This window comes from Ranitomeya imitator, chromosome 1 (genome assembly GCF_032444005.1).
Source record: "Ranitomeya imitator isolate aRanImi1 chromosome 1, aRanImi1.pri, whole genome shotgun sequence".
Taxonomy (NCBI): domain Eukaryota; kingdom Metazoa; phylum Chordata; class Amphibia; order Anura; family Dendrobatidae; genus Ranitomeya; species Ranitomeya imitator.
The window spans coordinates 1,186,786,152-1,186,810,629 of NC_091282.1; the positions used below are offsets into that span (position 1 = coordinate 1,186,786,152).

At 44.7% G+C, this 24,478-nt stretch overlaps 1 protein-coding gene across 2 annotated transcripts in view; it reads right to left on the reverse strand.

Moving 5' to 3' along the window:
• Positions 1-24,478, reverse strand: part of TBC1D14 (TBC1 domain family member 14) — a 94,302-nt gene that overhangs the window by 37,572 nt on the left and 32,252 nt on the right. For both annotated transcript variants that reach the window (XM_069744793.1, XM_069744794.1), the window contains one exon: positions 9,574-9,688. In XM_069744793.1, the coding sequence (XP_069600894.1) occupies positions 9,574-9,688 (115 nt within the window). The remainder of the gene's footprint in view (positions 1-9,573; positions 9,689-24,478) is intronic.

A 24,478-nucleotide genomic window follows, 5' to 3' on the forward strand; every position in this document is an offset into this window, starting at 1 on the left:
ACACCACGCTGCGGGGCCAAGTACATTGTGAAAGACACAAGTAACCTTTATGATCAATGCGTTCCCATGTGTACAATGTATGTGTCCTATAGGGCAGCTGGGCCGGCGAGCTAACATTTCTAAAAGGTCCTCGGGTGATGACGTATGGAAACGCTGAAGAAGAATGCGAGATCCTGGAACATCTGTACGCAGACAAGATGAGGTGGCATCTGCGTACAAAACAAGCCCATTTCCAAGATGCAGGTAGTGATGGACAAGGAACTTAAATGCAAACCTTGACTAAGTATTTTGGGAATAACCCTTTAGCAATCCAGCCTCCAATTATGGGATACCACTGATCTATGGGTGTCTGAGCACTGGGACCCCCAACAATCTGAAGATCAAGGCTGAGGAACCCAAGCTCTGCAGCCTTCTCTTGAACGAGGCGGAGGTATGCAACAGGCGCCCAGTCATTCCTGGCATAGACCACGAATGGAGCATGCACCCCTCCACTCCATTCAGGACGGGGGGTCGCAGAGTCTGGTTCCTCAGCCCTGATCTGGAGATCGCTGGGGTTCAATGAGTAGGGGGAAAACTTTGTATTTTGTGCATTTGCAAAGTGCTGTATTATGATTTGCACAGTTTCTGTACTCTGACATCACCTGCAAGTGACTTTTATTCTATACCGTGATGTCATAGTATACATGGTAAGCATCATTTGTGGCCATTGTTCCCGTACTATGATGATGTGGCATGCATTAACCCTGTACTATGTGCAAATGTACAAAGATGATCAACAATCATTTTCACAGCACATAATGATAGATGATGGCTGCCCAAGCTTAATAGCAATTATTATTATTATTCACAGTGACATTCATTAAATTCCTATTTAGGTCAATCATGCCGGCTGCTGAAGAGCCGGACAGTCCTATCTGTATTTTGCTCATTATTGATGTCGGAACGTGCTCCAATACCGTCTTATCCGAGCACTTTAGGGTGTTATCCGAGTATCTTAGGCGTGCTCGTATATTATGTTCCAGTCCCCGCAGCTGCATGATTTACGGCTGTTAGGCTGAACATATGCAGGGACTGCCTGTTTGTTATGCAATCCCCACACAGTTAGGTTTTTTGTTTTTGTAGTTTACTATTGGGGGTTGTGATTAGGTTTCAAAGAAGTGTCACCTTGTCTTCTTATATAACAAGTATTGTTTATATGTACAGTATATATATGTTTATATGTATAGTATATATCCTATATTGTATATATGTTTATATGCACTAATATATATACATATATATATGTGTGTATGTGTGTGTGTGTGTGTGTGTGTGTGTGTGTGTGTGTGTGTGTGTGTGTGTGTGTGTGTGTGTGTGTGTGTGTGCATATATATATATATATATATATATATATATATATATATAACGCTGGGAGCGTCACTCTGTCCGAAGCCTTTATAGACTGCGCAAGCGCCGGCGCAGTCTGGGCCTCACAGAGTGACGCTCCCGGGAGATCGCGGTATGCGTTCACACTGAACGCACACCGCGATCTCCAACAGAGAAGCAGGGACCGCCAGGAGGGTGAGTATCGGCCATATTCACCTGTCCTGCGTTCCACCGCTGAGCGCCGCCATCTTCCCGGTCTTCGGCCTGTGACCTTCAGTTCAGAGGGCGCGATGACGCGCTTAATGCGCGCCGGCGCCGCCCTCTGACTGAACAGTCACAGCCAGGAGACCGGGAAGATGGCAGCGCGCAGTGGTGGAACGGGACAGACAGGTGAGTATAGTAAGTGCTGCGGGGCCTGAGCTGGCGGCGATACCGGCACCTGACCCCCACAGCGCGCCGGCGTCCCCGCCTGCTCAGGCCCCCGGATGGTTGCAGCACATACCAGGATGGGGACGCTGGATGGAGACGCAGGATGGTTGCAGCACCTTCCAGGATGGGGACGCAGGATGGTTGCAGCACATACCAGGATGGGGACGCAGGATGGTTGCAGCACATACCAGGATGGGGACGCAGGATGGGTGCAGCACATACCAGGATGGGGACGCAGGATGGGTGCAGCACATGACAGGATGGGGGCGCAGGATGGTTGCAGCACATGCCAGGATGGGGACGCAGGATGGGGACGCAGGATGGTTGCAGCACATACCAGGATGGGGACGCAGGATGGTTGCAGAACATACCAGGATGGGGACGCTGGATGGAGACGCAGGATGGTTGCAGCACATACCAGGATGGGGGCGCAGGATGGGTGCAGCACATGACAGGATGGGGACGCAGGATGGGTGCAGCACATGACAGGATGGGGACGCAGGATGGGTGCAGCACATGACAGGATGGGGACGCAGGTTGGAGCAGCACATGACAGGATGGGGACGCAGGATGGGTGCAGCACATACCAGGATGGGGACGCAGGATGGGTGCAGCACATGACAGGATGGGGCGCAGGATGGGTGCAGCACATGACAGGATGGGGACGCAGGATGGGTGCAGCACATGACAGGATGGGGGCGCAGGATGGGTACAGCACATGACAGGATGGGGGCGCAGGATGGTTGCAGCACAAACCAGGATGGGGACGCAGGATGGTTGCAGCACATACCAGGATGGGGACTCAGGATGGTTGCAGCACATACCAGGATGGGGACGCTGGATGGAGATGCAGGATGGTTGCAGCACATGACAGGATGGGGACGCAGGATGGGTGCAGCACATGACAGGATGGGGACGCAGGATGGAGCAGCACATGACAGGATGGGGACGCAGGATAGGTGCAACACATGACAGGATGGGGACGCAGGATGGGTGCAGCACATGACAGGATGGGAACACAGGATGGGTGCAGCACATGACAGGATGGGGACGCAGGATGGGTGCAGCACATACCAGGATGGAGACCATATACCAATATAAATGCTCGCCGCCCGGGCGTAGAACAGGTTCAATAGTGTGTGTGTATATATGTATATATATGTATGTATGTATGTATGTATGTATGTATGTATGTATGTATGTATGTATGTATGTATGTATGTATATACATACACACACACACACACGTATACGCACACATATACATACACACGTATACGCGCACATATACATACACACTTTTTATTTTTATCTTATTCCCCCAAGAGTTCATAAGAAAGTATCAGGGAACCTCAGTTAGGCTATGTGCAAACGACAGCATTTAAGCGTGGAACTGGGCCCAAAACACCATGGAATCCTTATGACAGCTAATTCAATGAGAATCCTGAAGTGCTGCGCACCCAATCAGTAGATTTCCTTGAGTATTTGCAGTGCGCTTTTTTTCACTGCAACATGTCAATTCTTTGTGCGGATTTTTTTTTCGTTTTTCACCCATTGACTTCCATTGAGTCAGTTAAATCCGCAGCTATAAAAAGGTGTACGGATTTGCTGAATTTTTCTTAGCATTTTTACGGGCTTTCTATGGAGTTTCCCACGCTGGCATCTGTTTGACGTTACCCCAAACACACCTCCAGGCTGTGTAAGGGCTATTTGACCAAGAAGGAGAGTGATGGGGTGCTACGCCAGATGACCTGGCCTCCACAGTCACCAGACCTGAACCCAATCGAGATGGTTTGGGGTGAGATGGACCGCAGAGTGAAGGCAAAAGGGCCAACAAGTGCTAAGCATCTCTGGGAACGCTGTTGTGAATTCTGTTATCGAACTCCCTCCTGTGGTCATGAATGGTACTTCGGCGAGTTCTGTCCATGGACTCCCTCTGGTGGCTGTGAGTGGAGCTGCTGCTTCTGAGGTTCCTTCCACAGGTGACGTAGTTTATTCTTTGGCTGGCTGCTCTATTTAACTCCACTTAGATCGTTTCTCCATGCCAGCTGTCAATGTTCTTGTACTGGTTCAGTTCGCTCTTGGATCTTTCTGGTGACCTGTCTACTCCAGCAGAAGCTAAGTCCCTGCTAGTTAATTATTTGTTCATTGTTTCCTTGTCCAACTAGCTATCATGATTTTGCCTTGCTAGCTGGAAGCTCTGGGATGCAGAGTGGCACCTCCGCACCGTGAGTCGGTGCGGAGGTCTTTTTGCACACTCTGTGTGGTTTTTTTTGTAGTTTTTTGTGCTGACCGCAAAGATACCTTTCCTATCCTCTGTCTGTTTAGTAAGTCTGGCCTCCCTTTGCTGAAACCTGTTTCATTTCTGTGTTTGTGACTTTCATCTTAACTCACAGTCAATATATGTGGGGGGCTGCCTTTTCCTTTGGGGAATTTCTCTGAGGCAAGGTAGGCTTTATTTTCTATCTCTAGGGCTAGTTAGCTCTTAGGCTGTGAAGAGGCGTCTAGGTAGAGTTAGGTACGCTCCACAGCTATTTCTAGTTGTGTGATAGGATTAGGGGTTGCGGTCAGCAGAGCTCCCACTTCCCAGAGCTTGTCCTGTGTGAGTTTAACCATCAGGTCGTTCCGGGTGCTCCTAACCACCAGGTCATAACAGAACGCCTTCAAGATTGTTGGAAGACCATTCCCGGTGGCTACCTCTTGAAGCTCATCAAGAGAATGCCAAGAGTGTGTAAAGCAGTCATCAAAGCAAAAAGGTGGCTACTTTGAAGATCCTGGAATATAAGACATATTTTCAGTTGTTTCACACTTTTTTGTTAAGTATATAATTCCACATGTGTTAATTCATAGTTTTGATGCCTGCAGTGTGAATGTACAATTTTCATAGTCCTGAAAATACAGAAAAATCTTTAACCCCTTTCTGCCATTAGACGTACTATTCCGTCCATGTGGGGTGGGCCCTACTTCCCAAGGACGGAATAGTACGTCCAGCACGATCAGCCGCGCTCACGTGGGGAGCGTGGCCGATCGTGGCCGGGTGTCAACTGACTATCGCAGCTGACATCCGGCACTATGTGCCAGGAGTGGTCACGGACCGCCCCCGGCACATTAACCACCCGCACACTGCGATCAAACATGATCGCAGTGTTCCGGCGGTATAGGGAAGCATCGCGCAGGGAGGGGGCTCCCTGCGTGCTTCCCTGAAACCCTCGGAGCAACGCGATGTGATCGCGTTGCTGCGAGGGTCTCTTACCTTCTCCTACCTGCAGGCCCGGATCCAAAATGGCAGAGCCATGGGGCAAAGTAAAAAAAAAAAAAATTTTTTACATGTATGAAAAAAAAAAAAAAATAATAATAAAATATATATATATATATATATATATATATATATATATATATATATATATATATATATATATATATATATATATATATATATATATATATATATATATATATATATATATATATACACATACACACATACATACACACACAATAAATACATTCCTTTATCTAAATAAAAAAACAAATAAAAGTCCACATTTATTATCGCCACGTCCGTAACGACCCGTCCTATGAAACTGTCCCACTAGTTAACCCCTTCAGTGAACACCGTAAAAAAATTAAAAAAAAGCAAGGCAAAAGACAACGCTTTATTATCATACCGCCGAACAAAAAGTGGTATAACACGCGATCAAAAAGACGGATATAAATAACCATGGTACTGCTGAAAACGTCATCTTGTCCCGCAAAAAACGAACCGCCATACAGCATCATCAGCACAAAAAATAAAAAGGTTATAGTCCTCAGAATAAAGCGATGCAAAAATAATATTTTTTTCTATAAAATAGTTTTTATCGTATAAAAGCGCCAAAACATAAAAAAAAGATATAAATGAGGTATCGCTGTAATCGTACTGACCCGAAGAATAAAACTGCTTTATCCATTTTACCAAACGCGGAACGGTATAAACGCCCCCCGCAAAGAAATTCATGAATAGCTGGTTTTTGGTCAATCTGCCTCACAAAAATCGGAATAAAAAGCGATCAAAAAAAACGTCATGTGCCCGAAAATGTTACCAATAAAAACGTCAACTCGTCCCACAAAAAACAAGACCTCACATGTGGACCAAAATATGGAAAAATGATAGCTCTCAAAATGTGGTAACGCAAAAAATATTTTTTGCAATTTTTTGTGTGACGGCTGCCAGTCATAAAAATCCGATAAAAAACCCGCTATAAAAGTAAATCACACTCCCCTTCATCACCCCCTTAGATAGGGAAAAAATAAAAAAAAAATGTATTTATTTCCGGGCTACAGTTAGGGCTACAGTTAGGGCTACAGTTAGGGCTGGGAATAGGGTTAGGGGTGTGGTTAGGGTTACCATTGAGATTAGGGTTAGGGGTGTGTTTGGATTCGGGTTTCAGTTATAATTGGGGGGGGGGGGGGGGGTCCACTGTTTAGGCACATCAGGGGCTCTTCAAACGCGACATGGCGTCCGATCTCAATTCCAGCCAATTCTGCGTTGAAAAAGTAAAACAGTGCTCCTTCCCTTCCGAGCTCTCCCGTGCGCCCAAACAGGGGTTGACCCCAACATATGGTGTATCAGCGTACTCAGGACACATTGGACAACAACTTTTGGGGTCCAATTTCTCCTGTTACCCTTGGTAAAATACAAAACTGGGGGCTAAAAAATTAATTTGAGGAAAAAAAAAGATTTTTTATTTTCACGGCTCTGTGTTATAAACTGTAGTGAAACACTTGGGGGTTCAAAGTTCTCACAACACATCTAGATAAGTTCCTTGGGGGGTCTAGTTTCCAATATGGGGTCACTTGTGGGGGGGTTTCTACTGTTTAGTTACATGAGGGCCTCTGCAAATGCAACGTGACGCCTGCAGACCAAACCATCTAAGTCTGCATTCCAAACGGCGCTCCTTTCCTTCCGAACTCTCCCATGCGCCCAAACGGTGGTTCCCCCCACATATGGGGTATCAGCATACTCAGGACAAATTGGACAACAACTTTTGGGGTCCAATTTCTCCTGTTACCCTTGGGAAAATACAAAACTGGGGGCTAAAAAATTAATTTTTGTGGGAAAATTTTTTATTTTCACGGCTCTTCGTTATAACATGTAGTGAAACACTTAGGGGTTCAAAGCGCTCACAAAACATCTAGATAAGTTCCTTAAAGGGTCTACTTTCCAAAATGGTGTCACTTGTGGGGGGTTTCAATGTTTAGGCACATCAGTGGCTCTCCAAACCCAACATGGCGTCCCATCTCAATTCCAGTCAATTTTGCATTGAAAAGTCAAATGGCGCTCCTTCCCTTCCGAGCTCTGCCATGCGCCCAAACAGTGGTTTACCCCCACATATGGGGAATCATCGTACTCAGGACAAATTGTACAACAACTTTTGGGGTCCATTTTCTCCTGTTACCCTTGGTAAAATAAAACAAATTGGAGCTGATGTAAATTTTTTGTAAAAAAAAAGTTAAATGTTCATTTTTATTTAAACATTCCAAAAATTCCTGTGAAACACCTGAAGGGTTAATAAACTTCTTGAATGTGGTTTTGAGCACCTTGAGGGGTGCAGTTTTTAGAATGGAGTCACTTGGGTATTTTCTATCATTTAGACCCCTCAAAATGACTTCAAATAAGATGTGGTCCCTAAAAAAAAAATGGTGTTGTAAAAATGAGAAATTGCTGGTCAACTTTTAACCCTTATAACTCCCTAACAAAAAAAAAAATCTTGGTTCCAAAATTGTGCTGATGTAAAGTAGACATGTGGGAAATGTTACTTATAAAGTATTTTGTGTGACTTACCGTATATACGCTGGATTTTCAGCCCATTTTTTTGGGCTGAAAGTCCCCCTCTCGGCTTATACTCGAGTCATACCCAGGGGTCGGCAGGGGAGGGGGAGCGGGGGCTGTGTAATTATACTCACATACTCCCGGCGCGGTCCCTGCACGTCCCTGCTTCTTCCAGTGCTACAGTTTTTTCCTGTACTGAGCAGTCACATGTTACAGCTCATTACAGTAATGAATATGCGGCTCCACCTCCCATAGAGGTGGAGCCGCATATTCATTACTGTAATGAGCGGTAATGGTGACCGTTCACTACGGGAAGAAAATGAGGCGCCGGGGAACAGACCTGCAGTGACAGGAGCAGGTAAGTATGATGGGGGGGCAGTGCGCGATACGCACCTGCTCTTCGTGCCATCGGCGGCACCGCTGTGTATTCCGCGTCCTCTGCAGTGACGCTCAGGTCAGAGCGCGCGGTGACGCGATTAGTGCGCGCCGCCCTCTTCCTGAACGTCGGTGCAGAGGATGGGAAGACACAGCAGCGGTCAGCGGTGGAACGGGAAAGGTAAGCATGTACTTTTTTTTTTTAATCGCAGCAACAGCTTTTGTACCAAATATCTGTATGGAGCATGTTATGTGGCCATGTGCAGCATTATATGGGACAAATGTCTGTATGGGGCATCTTATCCGGCCATGTGCAGCATTATATGGGGGCAAATGTCTGTATGGGGCATCTTATCCAGCCATGTGCAGCATTATATGGGGGCAAATGTCTGTATGGGGCATCTTATGTGGCCATAATCCACATTTGTGGAGCATTATATGGGGCAAATGTCTGTATGGGGCATCTTATCCGGCCATGTGCAGCATTATATGGGGGCAAATGTCTGTATGGGGCATCTTATCCAGCCATGTGCAGCATTATATGGGGGCAAATGTCTGTATGGAACATCTTATGTGGCCATAATCCACATTTGTGGAGCATTATATGGGGCAAATGTCTGTATGGAGCATCTTATGGGGTCATGTGCAGCATTATATGGGGCAAATATCTGTATGGAGCATCTTATGTGGCCATGTGCAGCATTATATGGGGCAGTTATCTGTATGGAGCATCTTATGGGGCCATAATCCACATTTGTGGAGCATTATAAGGGGCAAATGTGTCTATGGAGCATCTTATGGGGTCATAATCAACATTTGTGCAGCACTATATGAGGCATATTTTAATATGGAGCATCTTATGGGGCCCATCATGAACTGTATGGAGCATTATATGGGGCTCCTGATTCAATATGGATATTCAAAAACACTTAACCTACTGATGTCTCAATTAATTTTACTTTTATTGGCAAGTATTTTTATTTTTGACATTTACCGGTAGCTGCTGCATTTTCCACCCTAGGCTTATACTCGAGTCATTAAGTTTTCCCAGCTTTTTGTGGCGAAATTAGGGGGGGCGGCTTATACTCGGGTCGGCTTATACTCGAGTATATACGGTAATTGTGTGACTGATTTAATTGCATAAAAATTCAAAGCCGGAAAATTGCGAAAGGGAGTATATTGCTTAAAGGAAACCTGTCATGAAAATGCCGTCCAATCTGCAGACACCATATTATAGAGCAGAAGGTGCTAAGCAGATTGTTCTATAGTTTTGAGAGAAAAGATTACGGTAAGTATAACCCGTGTTTTCATCATCTAAACCTCGGCCCTTTCTGGGATTTTCGGTCAAGTGGGCGGCCCTGTAATGGACCCACTGGTGCGACAACAGCTTAGTATGGCACACTGCTGACTTCAGAGAATTAAAGTCCCAGGTCAAAGTTTAACCTGGAAAACCCCTTTAAGTAGTCGGTGACTACACGTGCATGTGTCCTGTGCTTGGAGACATGTTCAGCTTTTGTAGAGTTCTGTATTTTAGAGTCCCGAGGTCACAGGGAACAGGAAATAGAATATAAAGTCATAACGGAGACAGATACCTTTTGTGCTTTTCGGGGGTTGCTGTGCTGAGACTCCGGGACTTTTCCAAATAATTTCCATCCGATTTCATTCTGCTTTTCCACTTGGACGCTCTTTTTCCGTGCAAAAATGTTTCTACAAGACAGGTTAAAAAGTTGTGATTAGGGGAGGTATGGACTATTTTCCACTTTCAACACATGTACAGGCGTTAAATCTGACATTCAATTTACTCTGCGACACATGGACGACATTTTGTAAAATCCTAAAAGATACACGGCGTATACACACACACACACACACACACTGCGTGCACATAACTTACACCTAAAAGATGGTGAAAGGGTAACATTGGAAATAAACGCTGACATTCTAAACAAAGGCTATGCGCACATGAGCACGCGAGGTCTTTCACAAGGATTCTGTCTGGAATAAGCACTGCAAAAAAATTGGCTGCAAATTTCACCCCGATAGTTAAATTAGTGATGGAAAAAAAAATTTAATTCAGCAGACTGGATAAAATTTGGCAAAATATCTCATCTACTTTGTGGGCACGCTAAAATCCTGCAGAATCCGAATGGAAATTACACAGCATATCCAACCGTGATCCAACGACCATGGAATGCGTACAAAGAACCAATAACTTTCTCCTCGGATGATTTTGTTCTGCAGGCAAATAGGCCAATGCCAGTAGAATCTGGCAGCAGCTTACTCCGCACCCCGCATAAAGAAAAGATTGATCAGTGATAAACTTTATGGTATATACAGGGGATTCGGGAGAGGTAGCTGGTCATCCATTCAAGTGTTCAGCCAACAGGTTTCGAAAGTTTATGGTCCCCTTAAGGCTCGATGGCAGAGCGTTGTAGGGGTCCCATACATTTAGCTGGGAAAGCGGGTTTCGGAACTCACAGAACTCAACCAAGTTTTTATCTCATTTTTTTACATGACAAGATTTGTGCAGTTATTTCGATGTGGATGTCAGCAGCTATACCGGTCACTTTCATATGTGCATGGCCAGCTGTACTGAACAAAGCCTTGGAGAAATGAATATCCTGTTCGGATTTGCGCACATTTGTATAATACTTTGCATACGTACGGCTAGAATTTCTTATTTTTAACACTGCAAACCAGTATTTCGAGAACAGCCCACAGCTAGTGGACAGATTTTCAGCAGCTACCATGTCACAGCTACGCAAATGAAAATCACCAACAGAATGTCATTGTTACCCCACAATCCGGACTGCGTTGCAGTCAGCTATAGATTTACATATAAAGGTTTGTGACCTGAAATGGATTCCTAAAACACAAAGAACAGAAAAAAAATAAAAAATTAGAGATTTCCTTCTTCCATGTGAAAGACATCCAAACGTTTCAATAAAAGCTTTAACAGGCCGTTCCACTAAGGCTACGTTCACATTAGCGTTGCGTCGGGGGCAGCTGCGGCGACGCATGCGTCATGCGCCCCGATATTTAACATGGGGGGGGGGCGCATGGACATGCGTTGCTCGTGTTTTGTGATGCATGCGTCAATGTGGCGCAACTGTCAGGGCGCAGAGGACGCTGCATGATGCAGTTTTTTCCGTGCCAAAAATCATGCAAAAGTGAACGCATGCGTCACAAAAATGACGCTGCCCCGCACAACGCTAATGTGAACGTAGCCTTACCCATCAGGACAGCCGCTGTCCATCTGCCTCATTAGTACGGTTACAACTCTGGAAAACCCAACTATATAATAGTATAATAATAATAACAATGAAATATAACAAAATTGATTGGAATTAATTTAAATGGGGCAGACCTAATTATGAAGCGTTCTTTACTACACTGTGTGCAGAATTATTAGGCAAGTTGTATTTTAGAGGATTAATTTTATTATTGATCAACAACTATGTTCTCAATCAACCCAAAAGACTCAAATATCAAAGCTTAATATTTTTGAAAGTTGGAGTGGGTTTTTTTTTTTTTTAGATTTGGCTATCTTAGGAGGATATCTGTTTGTGCAGGTAACTATTACTGTGCAGAATTACCGTATATACTCGAGTATAAGCCGACCCGAGTATAAGCCGACCCCCCTAATTTTGCCACAAAAAACTGGGAAAACTTATTGACTCGAGTATAAGCCTAGGGTGGAAATGCAGCATTTACCGGTGAATTTCAAAAATAAAAATAGATCATTATTTCCCCATAGCTGTGCCATATAGTGCTCTGCACCGTTCATATTTCCCCATAGCTGTGCCCCATATAGTGCTCTGCACCGTTCACTGTGCCCCCTAGCTGTGCCATATACAGTGCTCTGCACCGTTCACTGTGCCCCATAGCTGTGCCATATACGGTGCTCTGCACCGTTCATTGTGCCCCCTAGCTGTGCCATATACGGTGCTCTGCACCGTTCATTGTGCCCCCTAGCTGTGCCTTATACGGTGCTCTGCACCGTTCATTGTGCCCCCTAGCTGTGCCTTATACGGTGCTCTGCACCGTTCACTGTGCCCCCTAGCTGTGCCATATACGGTGCTCTGCACCGTTCACTGTGCCCCCTAGCTGTGCCATATACGGTGCTCTGCACCGTTCATTGTGCCCCCTAGCTGTGCCATATACGGTGCTCTGCACCGTTCACTGTGCCCCCTAGCTGTGCCTTATACGGTGCTCTGCACCGTTCATTGTGCCCCCTAGCTGTGCCATATACGGTGCTCTGCACCGTTCATTGTGCCCCCTAGCTGTGCCTTATACGGTGCTCTGCACCGTTCATTGTGCCCCCTAGCTGTGCCTTATACGGTGCTCTGCACCGTTCATTGTGCCCCCTAGCTGTGCCTTATACGGTGCTCTGCACCGTTCATTGTGCCCCCTAGCTGTGCCTTATACGGTGCTCTGCACCGTTCACTGTGCCCCATAGATGCTCCACATTAATCTGTGCTGCCGCTGCTACTGCTGCAATAAAAAAAAAAAACACATACTCACCTCCCTTGATTGCAGCTCCCAGCGTCTCGTTCCGGCGCCTCCATCTTCCCGGCGTCTCTGCTCTGACTGATCAGGCAGAGGGCGCCGCGCACACTATATGCGTCATCGCGCCCTCTGCCTGATCAGTCAGAGAGCGCAGACGCCGGGAAGATGGAGGCGCCGGGAAGATGGAGCGACGCCCGGCGGCTGGAACGAGGACAGGTGAATATAACATACTCACCTAGTCCTGGCGATCCTCGCGCTGTCCCCTCCTGTCTTCGGCGCTACAGCTTCTTTCTCTATCAGCGGTCACCGGCACCGCTGATTAGAGAAATGAATAAGCGGCTCCGCCCCTATGGGAGGTGGAGCCGCTTATTCATTTCTGTAATGAGCGGTCCCACGTGACCGCTGAAGAGAGGAAGAAGCTGCAGCGCCGAAGCCCGTGGGACGGCAGGGACAGCGCGAGGATCGCTGGGACTAGGTAAGTATACCCCAGCGCCCTCACCCGCCGACCCCACCGCTACCGTGACTCGAGTATAAGCCGAGGGGGGCACTTTCAGCCCTAAAATTTGGGCTGAAAATCTCGGCTTATACTCGAGTATATACGGTATTAGGCAACTTAATAAAAACCAAATATATTCCCATCTCACGTGTTTATTTCTAAATGTTGTGCAGTTATATTGGTTTACCTGGTGAAAATAAACACATTTCTGACATGAAGAACAAAACCCCCAAAAATGAGTGACCAATATAGCCACCTTTCTATGATGACACTCAGCAGCCTCCATCCATAGATTCTATCAGTTGCTTGATCTGTTTACGACCAACATTGCGTGCAGCAGCCACCACAGCCTCCCAGACACTGTTCCGAGATGTGTACTGTTTTCCCTTCTTGTAGATCTCACATTTTATGAGGGACCACAGGTTCTCTATGGGGTTCAGATCAGGTGAACAAGGGGGCATGTCATTATTTTTTCTTCTTTGAGACCTTTACTGGCCAGCCACGCTGTGGAGTAGTTGGAGACATGTGATGGAGCATTGTCCTGCATGAAAATCATGTTCTTGAACGATACCGACTTTTTCCTGTACCACTGCTTGAAGAAGTCTTCCAGAAACTAGCAGTAGGTCTGGGAGTTGAGCTTCACTCCATCCTCAACCCGAAAAGGTCCCACAAGTTCATCTTTGATGATACCAGCCCATACCAGTACCCCACCTCCACCTTGCTGGCGTCTGAGTCGGAGTGGAGCTCTCTGCCCTTTACTGATCAAACCTCTGGCCCATCCATCTGCAAATCAAGAGTCACTCATTTCATCAGTCCATAAAACCTTTGAAAAGTCAGTCTTAAGATATTTCTTGGCACAGTCTTGACGTTTTATCTTACGTTTCTTGTTCAAAGGTGGTCGTTTTTCAGCCTTCCTTAGCTTGGCCATGTCCCTGAGTATCGCATACCTTGTGCTTTTTGTTACTCCAGTAACGTTGCAGCTCTGATATATGGCAAAACTGGTGGCAAATGGCATCTTGGCAGCTTCACGCTTGATTTTCCTTAATTCATGGGCTGTTATTTTGCACTCATATTCGGACCCAGAGGGTAGATTCATAATACTACAAGGGACCCTGCAGGGTAAAAACTTCTGTATTGTAAATAGTTACCTCCCTGCTACTACCCAACTGTCGGTATTTAAAATGATATTATCAAAACTATCCCTAATTCCATACCACTACTTAGTTTGGTGCGGAGACTTCAACTTGACCTTGAACCCGAGCCTGGACAGCAGTTCGATACGCAGGTCTGACATCCCCAAGACTGACAGGAAAAAGATTTTGCATATGATGGGTGAGAACAGATTGGTAGACATATGGAGGGAGGTAAATGGGCCTACGAGGGGTTACACGTTATTTTCACCAGTCCATAAATCATATTCACGAATTGATTTACAAATAACGACAGCGAATTCACTCACAACGGTCCTCTACTCGCGCCCTGTCCCGTCGACCTGGTCGGATCACGACCTCGTCCAATCTGTCTTTAAATTTGACATCACTACCTCCAACCTTTTTAAATGGAGATTAAATGAATCCCTGATTATAGATCCCACAATATCTAAATAAAGCTATTTTTCCAAATTAACTCAAACAATGACTCCACACCCGGGAACATTTGGATGGCTCATAAGAAGTTCATCACTGGATCTCTAATCAAAATAGCCTCCCACCGTAAAAAAAGCAGAACTGATCTCCAAAATAATCTAGAAACCAAACTATTTAAGCTGGAGCAGGCAAACCAACTGTCCACCTCCCGCTACCTAATAAAGCAAATTCACGACGTTAAAAGGCAGTTGGATGCTATCCTCACTAATAGAACGGAAAAAGCCCTGTCATGGACCAGAGCCACCTTTTATAAGCAGGCAAACAAGCCCTCCAGAATGTTGGCACGCCAACTGCGAGCGAGAGAATTTATAAATACCATTCCCTCCATCAAAGACAATTTAGGACATATCTCAGCACACCCCGAGACCATTTATAAAGTCTTTCAAGAATACTATCAGAAACTATACTCCTCCCCTCCAGCACCACCCACAAACCTTTTAAATTCTTTCTTACAGGACATAAATCTCCCCAAAATTACAGAATCGGTGGCACAGCAGCTCCAATCAGAAATCTCACCAGAAGAGATCAACTTGATAATTAAAAAATTAAAAGCAGGTAAAGCCCCTGGACCAGACAGCCTTTCAGCCCTATACTATAAAAAATTTGGAAACCTCCTTGCGCCCCACATCAAAAGTTTTTGTAATGCTCTCCTCACAGGTTCCCAAATGCCTCCCGAGTTCTATGTTGCGCACATAACAGTTATACCCAAGCCAAAACGAGACCACTTATTAGTTAAAAACTACCGGCCCATCTCTTTATTAAATGTCAATTTAAAAATATTTACATCACTCATCACGGATAGACTCAATAAAATTCTCCCTTCACTAATTCATCAAGACCAAGTAGGCTTTATCCCTATGAGGCAGGGTCCTGATAATATACAAAGAAATCTAAACATCATTCATTCAGCAAATAGTGCCCATAAACTGCTTCTAGTCTTAGCCTTAGATATTGAAAAAGCTTTTGATACAGTTACATGGCCCTACCTCTTTACTGTACTGGCTAAATTCGGCTTTTCCCAAAAATTAATTTCTTGTCTCCAGCTAATATATGACAAGCAAACTGCTTACCTTAAACTCCCTTCAAGCAAACCTATCCCTATAGAAATACAAAGAGGTACAAGGCAGGGATGCCCGTTATCTCCTGCGCTGTTCGCATTAGCCATGGAACCGCTGGCCGCGGCTATAAGAAATAATCCTAACATTCTAGGCCCCACAGGTCTGGGAGAACAATATAAGGTTAGTCTGTTCGCAGACGACCTTCTCCTGACTCTAACTAACCCATATTCCACCCTACCGAACCTGTTCTCCCTCCTCCGCACATTTGAAAAAAATATCGGGCCTTAAAATTAATGTGGATAAATCAGAGGCTTTATTTATCAATACTCCTAGAGGAGAGCAGGATAATTTAGTTTCGCAATTTGGCTTCACAAAGAAAGAACACTTCCTGACTTACCTGGGAGTTAATCTAACATCCCATAAATCCTCTCTTTTTAAATGGAATTACTCCCCCTTAATTAGAAACTTCCAAGCGGACATAACCAGGTGGTCACGTATGACACTATCCTGGCTGGGCCGACTACATACAATAAAGATGATCTCCCTCCCAAGATTTTGATATTTGTTTAGATCACTTCCTGTTTCCATTCCAACAAAAAGCCTCCGAGATATCCAGTCAACTATTTCCAGGTTCATCTGGAATGGTAAGAGACCCCGCATCAAGCAAAATGTCATGTATCTTCATAGAAAAATAGGTGGACTATCGCTTCCCAATTTTGCACTTTACTTTAAGTCCGCCCAAATAGCCCAAATGGCCAAACTTAACTCTAATTATCATAGTCCCAGGTGGGTACAGCTAGAATCTCACTTCTTACGACCACATTCACTCCGAGGTCTTTTATGGTCAACTGAAAAACTCCCGCAAAATATCACAACTATAGCTCCTTTCTCAGCCCTTTCTCTGATACTATGGAGGAAGGAGAGGTTTAAGTATGGATTGCAGTCCAGGTTTTCCCCCCTCATTTCCCTGTTCTACAACCCCATGTTTATGCCGGGACTTGAAACGGCGCACTTTTCCTGGTGGATCTTGAAAGGGATCACCACGCTGAGACATCTCTGCTCACCGTTTAATTTATTACTCACCAGACAAGAATTTGTACAACGATATGAGCCACCCCCTAAGGAAATCCTACGCATAAATCAGGTCCTCCACTTCGCTAGGCAGAACTCTCCCCACGGAACCCCATTTTGCCCAACAAGCTTTGAACAGAGGTGCATAAATAACCCAATGGGAAACGGGATGATATCCCTGCTATACTCCATGTTCAATACACCGCACACTACAGGGAAATTAAAATATATGTTACAGTGGGAGGAGGACCTGGGTCTTACCATGTCTGTAGAGACTTGGTTTGCCTGCTGCGATACGCTATCAAAAGGCAGTCATCAGACATCACTAACTGAAACATCACTTAAAGTACTACATAGAGCATATTATGTTCCTACAAAACTCCACACCATGTTTCCTCACGTTTCAGAGAACTGCTTTAGAGGCTGTAATATACCAGGTGATATGCTACATATCTGGTGGAAGTGTCCAGTCGCTGAGGCTCTATGGCGTGAGGTCAAGTTGATCATTGAACAGATTTTTGGTAAAACGATCCCAATGGATCCCACAGTATTCTTGCTAGGTAAAAAATCCCCCAGGTTCTCGAAGAGTCTACATAAATTAGTAAACATTGTATGTATGGCGACCAAGATTCACATAGCTTCCAAATGGAGAACACCATCGTTATCCATCTCACTGGTTAAAGATAGGGTAAATGTTATTCTTCTGTATGAACGAATCCAAGCCACCAGGAATGATGAATGGAATGCTTTTTTTAAGATTTGGAATCCCTGGCTGGACCTTGATTATGGAGCTCATTTGGCACAAGCTATTACACTATCTCCATAAATAATTACAAGAATATGCGTCGTGCGTCGGTTTTGGTTACATATACAGTGAAATGAACCGTCAAAGGAACTGGGGGAACTTCCCTATTTGTTGAAAATCACTTGACCATGTGTGCCTCTTCCCAATTAGAGTCGGTGCGTGCCCCGATATCGCATTATATTATATCATTTCAATACCTTGGTGTTATAGCTATAATTATGCTGACAGCAATGATGTCCCCAACCCTGTTGTTTCTTCCCCTTGTACATGTCTATGATGTCTATTCCGTGTCTTTTTGTTTGACCTAATTTGAGTTAATTTGACTCCACTGTTCAACAAGTATTGTGCGTATTAACAATCTGCACATTTCTTCTGCATGTAACAACCTCTGAGCACTGTTATGCTATGTTTTATGTTTATAAATTGGAATAAACACATTGAAACTAAAAAAAAAATGGCCCAGTGCCCATTGGAACATAAACGTACTCCGCACTTACGGTACCCACCAAGGTTGCACCGTTCCAGCGACGGTGGCAGTCAGATTTCTGATGGTCAATGCTATATCATGTGACCGCTGCAGACAGGCAATTAGCGGCCGCTGATCGTCAGCAGCCCTTCATCGATTTATCCTCTGACAGATCAGAACGACGAAAATTCCAACACAGATATGAACAGAGCCCGACACAGGCAGACCTCAATCACACGCACTCCTCTGTTTCGCGCCATTATTCATGTAATTTTAGTCCTTGGGTCGCCTGTTACCTGTACGTCATCCATTTTTCATGTACTGTAGGTTAAAGAAAGTGGAAGGTTTTATAAGGGTCACCTTTAAAATGAAAGTTGAAAAATTTTGGCAAATAAATCGGACCAGAGTAGGACATGGCTCTTTTTTTTTTTTTTTTTTAATGCGGACCATGTCAACAGCACATAAAATGTAATGTGCTGTCCAGGAAAAACACAGACAACCCACGGATGTGTGAGTAAGGTCACAGTATGATTCACAAGTGTCCAATTAACCAAAATCGACTACTGGGATAAAACATTTATAGCCAAACCACGGATCAGGAGAACCAGTCACCGCTCATAAAATATGGAGGACAAGTCAGAAAGTGGAGACCGCACCTAAGAGAATTATAAAAAAGGAGAAATCCTTCATAAATCAGCTGTATGACGGCTTACGTTACAGCTTCCTGACACAGAGCTCATTACACAGATAACAGCTCGTTATTAGAGGCGGCTGACCGGCCTGCACTTACGTCTACTTTATCTCATATTTCAAGTGACTATGAATCCTGCAGCTAGTCAACAATCCGACCTGACCAAGGACGGTCATATAAATGGAAAATATGGATCAAACAGAGATACTATCACTAGATCTAAAACTTGGGCTACACGGCGAGATGTGTCGGGCGACAGCAGTTCTATAAGTTGCCTTGTAGTGAAATATGTATTTGTAGGCGATGTAGGACCGGCAGTAAATTAGCATCAGTTCTTAGGCTGCAGCTCTTCACAAAGGTCATAACCTATGTCATCTTGAGAAAAGTTAGCTTTCCTGGTCGCAGGGTCTCAGACCCCAGAGTGCCTTCCTGAGAACACAGAATTGGAACCATTTCACACCTCTGAGGCCTTTGAAGGGAGACACCAAATGGAACCTAGTTACAGCCTGACAATTTCTATTTACGATGGGAAAGAAAGGCCAAGACAAAGAACATTAAGAAAAATAATATATTCACTGGGAGAGTAGCCATGGTCCAGTCCCAAACCAGGAATTAGAATATTAACATGAAGGACTGGTCTAGAAATCTGATCTCCGGGCTGAGACTATAAATGCCCCTCCCCCCCTCCACAAAGAAAGCTGTTCACAGATTGAGGGCAGGCAAGCTGATGGGATCCATTTCCATAATCCCTCCCTCAGGAAACAGAATAACAGACTGCACAGTTTATATTTCTGTAAGTCTCTCCCTTTTATTTTAGAACTGTTTGCATATTTGTACGTCACTTCTTATTCCCATATTTTTATGCCCTTTTATTGTAAGCACTGTACCTTTTCTATTAAAGCTTAAAACTTTAATATGTTTGAACCTTGTATACTCTAAAAGAACCCATAACCCTAGAGTGTGCGACCCTGCTGATTGGCAGACAATATTAGTAGTATTTCCGGGACTCATCGCCCATATGTTCGGCGAGTGGTGGCAGCGTGTATGAGCGGGGTGCGTCGTCTGTGTCGGGGGTGCGATTTATGCTCCCATTACAGCATGGGACAGAGGTTGAATGCCGGATTGAGTGAGAGGAGACAGATCAACCTTTGTAGGCGCAACCCCAGGTCACATGCTGAGGAGCGGGTACGTGACATGTACATTTCAGAACAATGATTTTGCTACTAATGACAGAAAATCCCAAACAACTACAGACCGGTCTCCAATCTCCCCTTCATCTCTAAACTCTTGGAGCGCCTGATATACTCCCGCCTTACCCGTTTCCTCTCCACTCACTCCCTCCTAGACCCTTCACAGTCCGGTTTCCGCCCCCTACATTCGACAGAAACTGCACTCAAAGTGACCAATGACCTTCTGAAAGCAAAACGTAACGGTGACCACTCTGCTCATTCTTCTCGACCTTTCTGCAGCTTTTGACACTGTTGACCACCCTCTCCTGCTCTCTAGGCTACAGTCTCTAGGCATTAAGGACACTGCTCTCTCCTGGTTCTCCTCCTATCTTTCTGACCGCTCCTTCAGTGTTCTGTTCTCTGGCTCCACTTCATCTCCTCTTACTCTCGCTGTCGGAGTACCTCAGGGCTCAGTCCTTGGCCCCCTTCTGTTCTCCCTCTACATGGCCCCAAATGGACAGACCATCAGCAGATTTGGCTTTCAGTACCATCTTTATGCTGATGACAAACAACTATACACGTCATCCCCTGACCTTACCCCCGCTGTACTACAGAACGCCACTGACTGTCTGCAGTCTCCAACGTCATGTCCGCTCTCTATCTGAAACTCAACATCTCCAAAACTGAACTTCTTCTGCTCCCACCATCTACTAACCTCCCTAAATCTGACATTTCCTTCTCCGTGGGTGGCACCATAATAACACCCCGGCAGCATGCGCGCTGTCTGGGTGTTATGTTTGACTCCGATCTCTCCTTCACCTCCTATATACAATCTCTTGCCCGCTCGTGCCGTTTACACCTAAAGAACATCTCTAGAATCTGCCCTTTTTCACCATGGAGACAACTAAAACCCTCACTGTCGCCCTGATCCACTCCCGCAATGCTCTATTAATTGGCCTCCCCCTCACTCGACTTTCCCTTCTCCAGTCCATCCTTAATGCAGCAGCCAGGGTTGTCCATCTGGCTAATCGTTACTCGGACGTGTCCGCTCTTCGCCAGTCGTTACACTGGCTACCCATTCATTACAGGATACAATTCAAAGTACTTCTCACCCACAAAGCTCTCCACAGTGTGGCACCCCCTTACATCTCCTCCCTCATTTCTGTCTATCGGCCACCACTGCGCTCTGCAAATGACTTTCGACTAACCTCTGCACTAATCCGTACCTCCCACTCCCGACACCAAGACTTCTCCCGTGCTGCGCCAATCCTCTGGAATGCTCTACCCCAAGATATTAGGACCATCCACAATTTGCATAGTTTTAGGCGCTCGCTCAAAACACATTTGTTCAGAGCGGCCTATCACGTTCACTAGTCAAAGTCATTTTATGTTTGTGTGTGTGTAGCCCATTCACTATCCCTATCTATTCCCCAACCACTGAAGATGGCTGGACCATCATTGTAAATACATCATTGTAAATACACACCTGTACTTTGTATCTCCCCCACCTCATTGTAGATTGTAAGCTCTCACGAGCAGGGCCATCTTAATTTTGCTTTAATTATTGTATTGTTAACGTTGTTACTTATGACTTTTGTGTTTGAAACTGTTAAACTGTAAAGCGCTGCGGAATATGTTGGCGCTATATAAATAAAGATTATTATTATGAAATATGCGACTGGCAAACTATGTCACAGCTCACAAGAAATCATTACATCCAATGTGTCGCAATTTCAACGCCACAGTACCTGTCAACATGAAGCCCTAGCATAGTGATTAAAGGGAATCTGTCACCAGATTTTTGCTACCCCACCTGAGAGCAGCATGACATAACTTCTGTCAGGGAGTGTATGTCGCTTATCCATGTTATGTAAATAAAAGCTTATAACCTGACGTTAAATTAATCTATTGGTTGTATAAATTATTCTTTTGAAAGCTGAAACCCTCCGAAATGTGGTTTAGGTTAAGAAAATAAATTGGCATCCATGCAGAAATATTGATCAGTTAATGGACACAGAATGGTCAGATTTTGGCAAGACAAAAGTTTTGTCGCCTAGTCATATAATGCACCCAATCCTAGTTTACATCCTCACCTGTGCTCAGTAAATGATCAGTTAATTAGAGTGTGTGTATATAAAAAGAAACCCAGCACTCCAGACCTTCACTTGAACTGCAACTTGAGCTCTGACATGCCAAAAATCCACCCTGCGACCAAAGCCTGGATTATCAAGAGGCTGAAGACCAGATCCACTGCAGTGGTGGCTGGCACCTTTAATGTGGCTCAGTGTCAAGTACAAAGAATTAAAAAAAAAAAAGATTTGAAGAGACTGGAGATGTGTTTGACAAGCCCAGGTCCGGCAGACCCCGCAAGACAACTGCTCAGGAGGAACGTTTGTTGGTTACAAAATCCAAAGCAAGCCCCTCTTCCACTGCAGCAGAGCTCCAACAGGCCTGGTCACCTCTAGTCCCTGTGTCAACTAGAACAATTTGTAGGATTCTGTCTCGGAATGGCCTCCATGGTCAAATCAGTGCCCAGAAGCCAGCACTAAGCAAAAGGCAAATAAAAAAAAAAACAAAAAAAAACTGTGTGGCATTTGCAAAGTCCCACAGCCTGCTAAACAGATGGACGCTGGAAAAATGGCAGAAGGTGGATTTCTCTGATGAATCTTCAGTAGAATTACAACACAGCCACCGCAAATACTGCAGGAGACCTATTGGAGCCTGTATGGATCCAAAATACACCCAGAAAACAGTTAAATTTGGTGGTGGAAAGATCATGGTCTGGCGTTACATTCAGTCTGGGGGTGTGCAAAACATTTGCAAGGTGGAAGGCAATATCAATAGCCTAAAATATCAAGAAGTATTAGCTACCTCTTACATTCCAAATCATAAAAGGGGTCAAATTCTGCAGCAGGATGGTGCTCCATGTCATACATCCATCTCTAACAAAGTTCCTCCAGGCAAAAGAGATCAAGGTGCTCAAGGACTGACCAGCCCAGTCACCAGATATGAACATCATTGAGCCTGTTTGGGGTAGGATGAAAGAAGCTTGGAAGACAAAACCATAGAATCTAGCTGAAATCTGGGAGGCATGCAAGACTGCATTCTCTGCTATTCCTGATGACTTCATTAATAAATTGCATGAATCATTGTTAAACCGCATGGATGCAGTTCTTCAAGCTCATGGAAGTCACACAAAATATTAAATATGACTAATAGCACCATAACTGCATTCACCAATGTTATGCAACATATTTGTATTTTAAAGTTAATTATTTGTTTGAATATCATATTACTTTCTGTGGGCGACAAAACTTTTGTCTTGCCAAAATCTGACCATTCTGTGTCCATTAACTGATCAATATTTCTGCATTGATGCCAATTTATTTTCTTAACCTAAACCACATTTCGGAGGGTTTCAGCTTTCAAAAGAATAATTTATACAACCAATGGATGAATTTAACGTCAGGTTATAAGCTTTTATTTACATAACATGGATAAGTAGCATAACTTCTCTCAGGGAGTGTATGGGCAGAGACCCCGATTCCAGTGATGTAGGCCTTATTGGGCTGTTTGCTGCAGTTTTGATAAAAATCAGTTCTGCAAATCTACCGGTTCTCTGAATAAGGCATTCTGTATAACCCCAAAGAACCACTGATTGGCAACTTTCTGCCTATGCACAGTGTACACAGCTGCCAATAGGTGGTGGGGCAGTGTTTTACAGAGCTAATGAATGTGGAGGACTACATAGCAGCAAGTTTACTAGTTCTCCAATGATAAAATCACTATATTATCAGCAAGATATTATCAAAACTACAGAAAATCTGTAACACGACCAGAAATTTCCAAAACGGAAAATAATTTATTCGAATTTTGCAAAACCCATTGGCCTGAACTGAACTGTATCTGCAACGAAAATCCAAAACAAATCTAAGACAGGTCCACGTGGCCTATTTTTGGATATCAACTTCAAGATCTCCACCTCTACCGGCGAGCTAGAACCACCCCTGTGCTAGGATGAGGATTTCATCACTTGGTACCAGTTTTTCCAGAGTCGCCTTCTTTCTACACGTGGAAGCACGCTCAATGGAAATGAAGAGCAGTAAACACCGGGTGTAATAACCGGCTCAGCAAAGAGCGGATCGCTTCCGAAGCCAAGCAAGCGCCCAAACAAGCTGTGTGTATGGAAACAGTCAGCGTGGCGGGATTATTCCTCTACAGTCAGCTACAATCTACACGGAACAAGCACATGCCATAAGCAAACTATCTCTGGAGGACATTGGAGGAAGAGGGCCCCAATATGGATAGGGCCAACAGAATCTGTGCTGGACTCCACTCAAGAGATCGTACCCGGGAAAAAAAAAAAAAAAGCGTGAGAAGGTGACAAGTACCACCCAAGGTGGCAAAGGCGGCACATTTCCCATTAAAGGTTAGATCTGGGGCCCCACATGGTTTTATTTATGGCCCTGTACATGCATTGTGCCGAGATGCCTTCAGTGCCCCCAGGTCCTTCTACAACATAAGCACAAAAGGTAAAAATCTAACCTGTGCAACACATGTCGTTCCTGTGCCGACACAAATCAAGT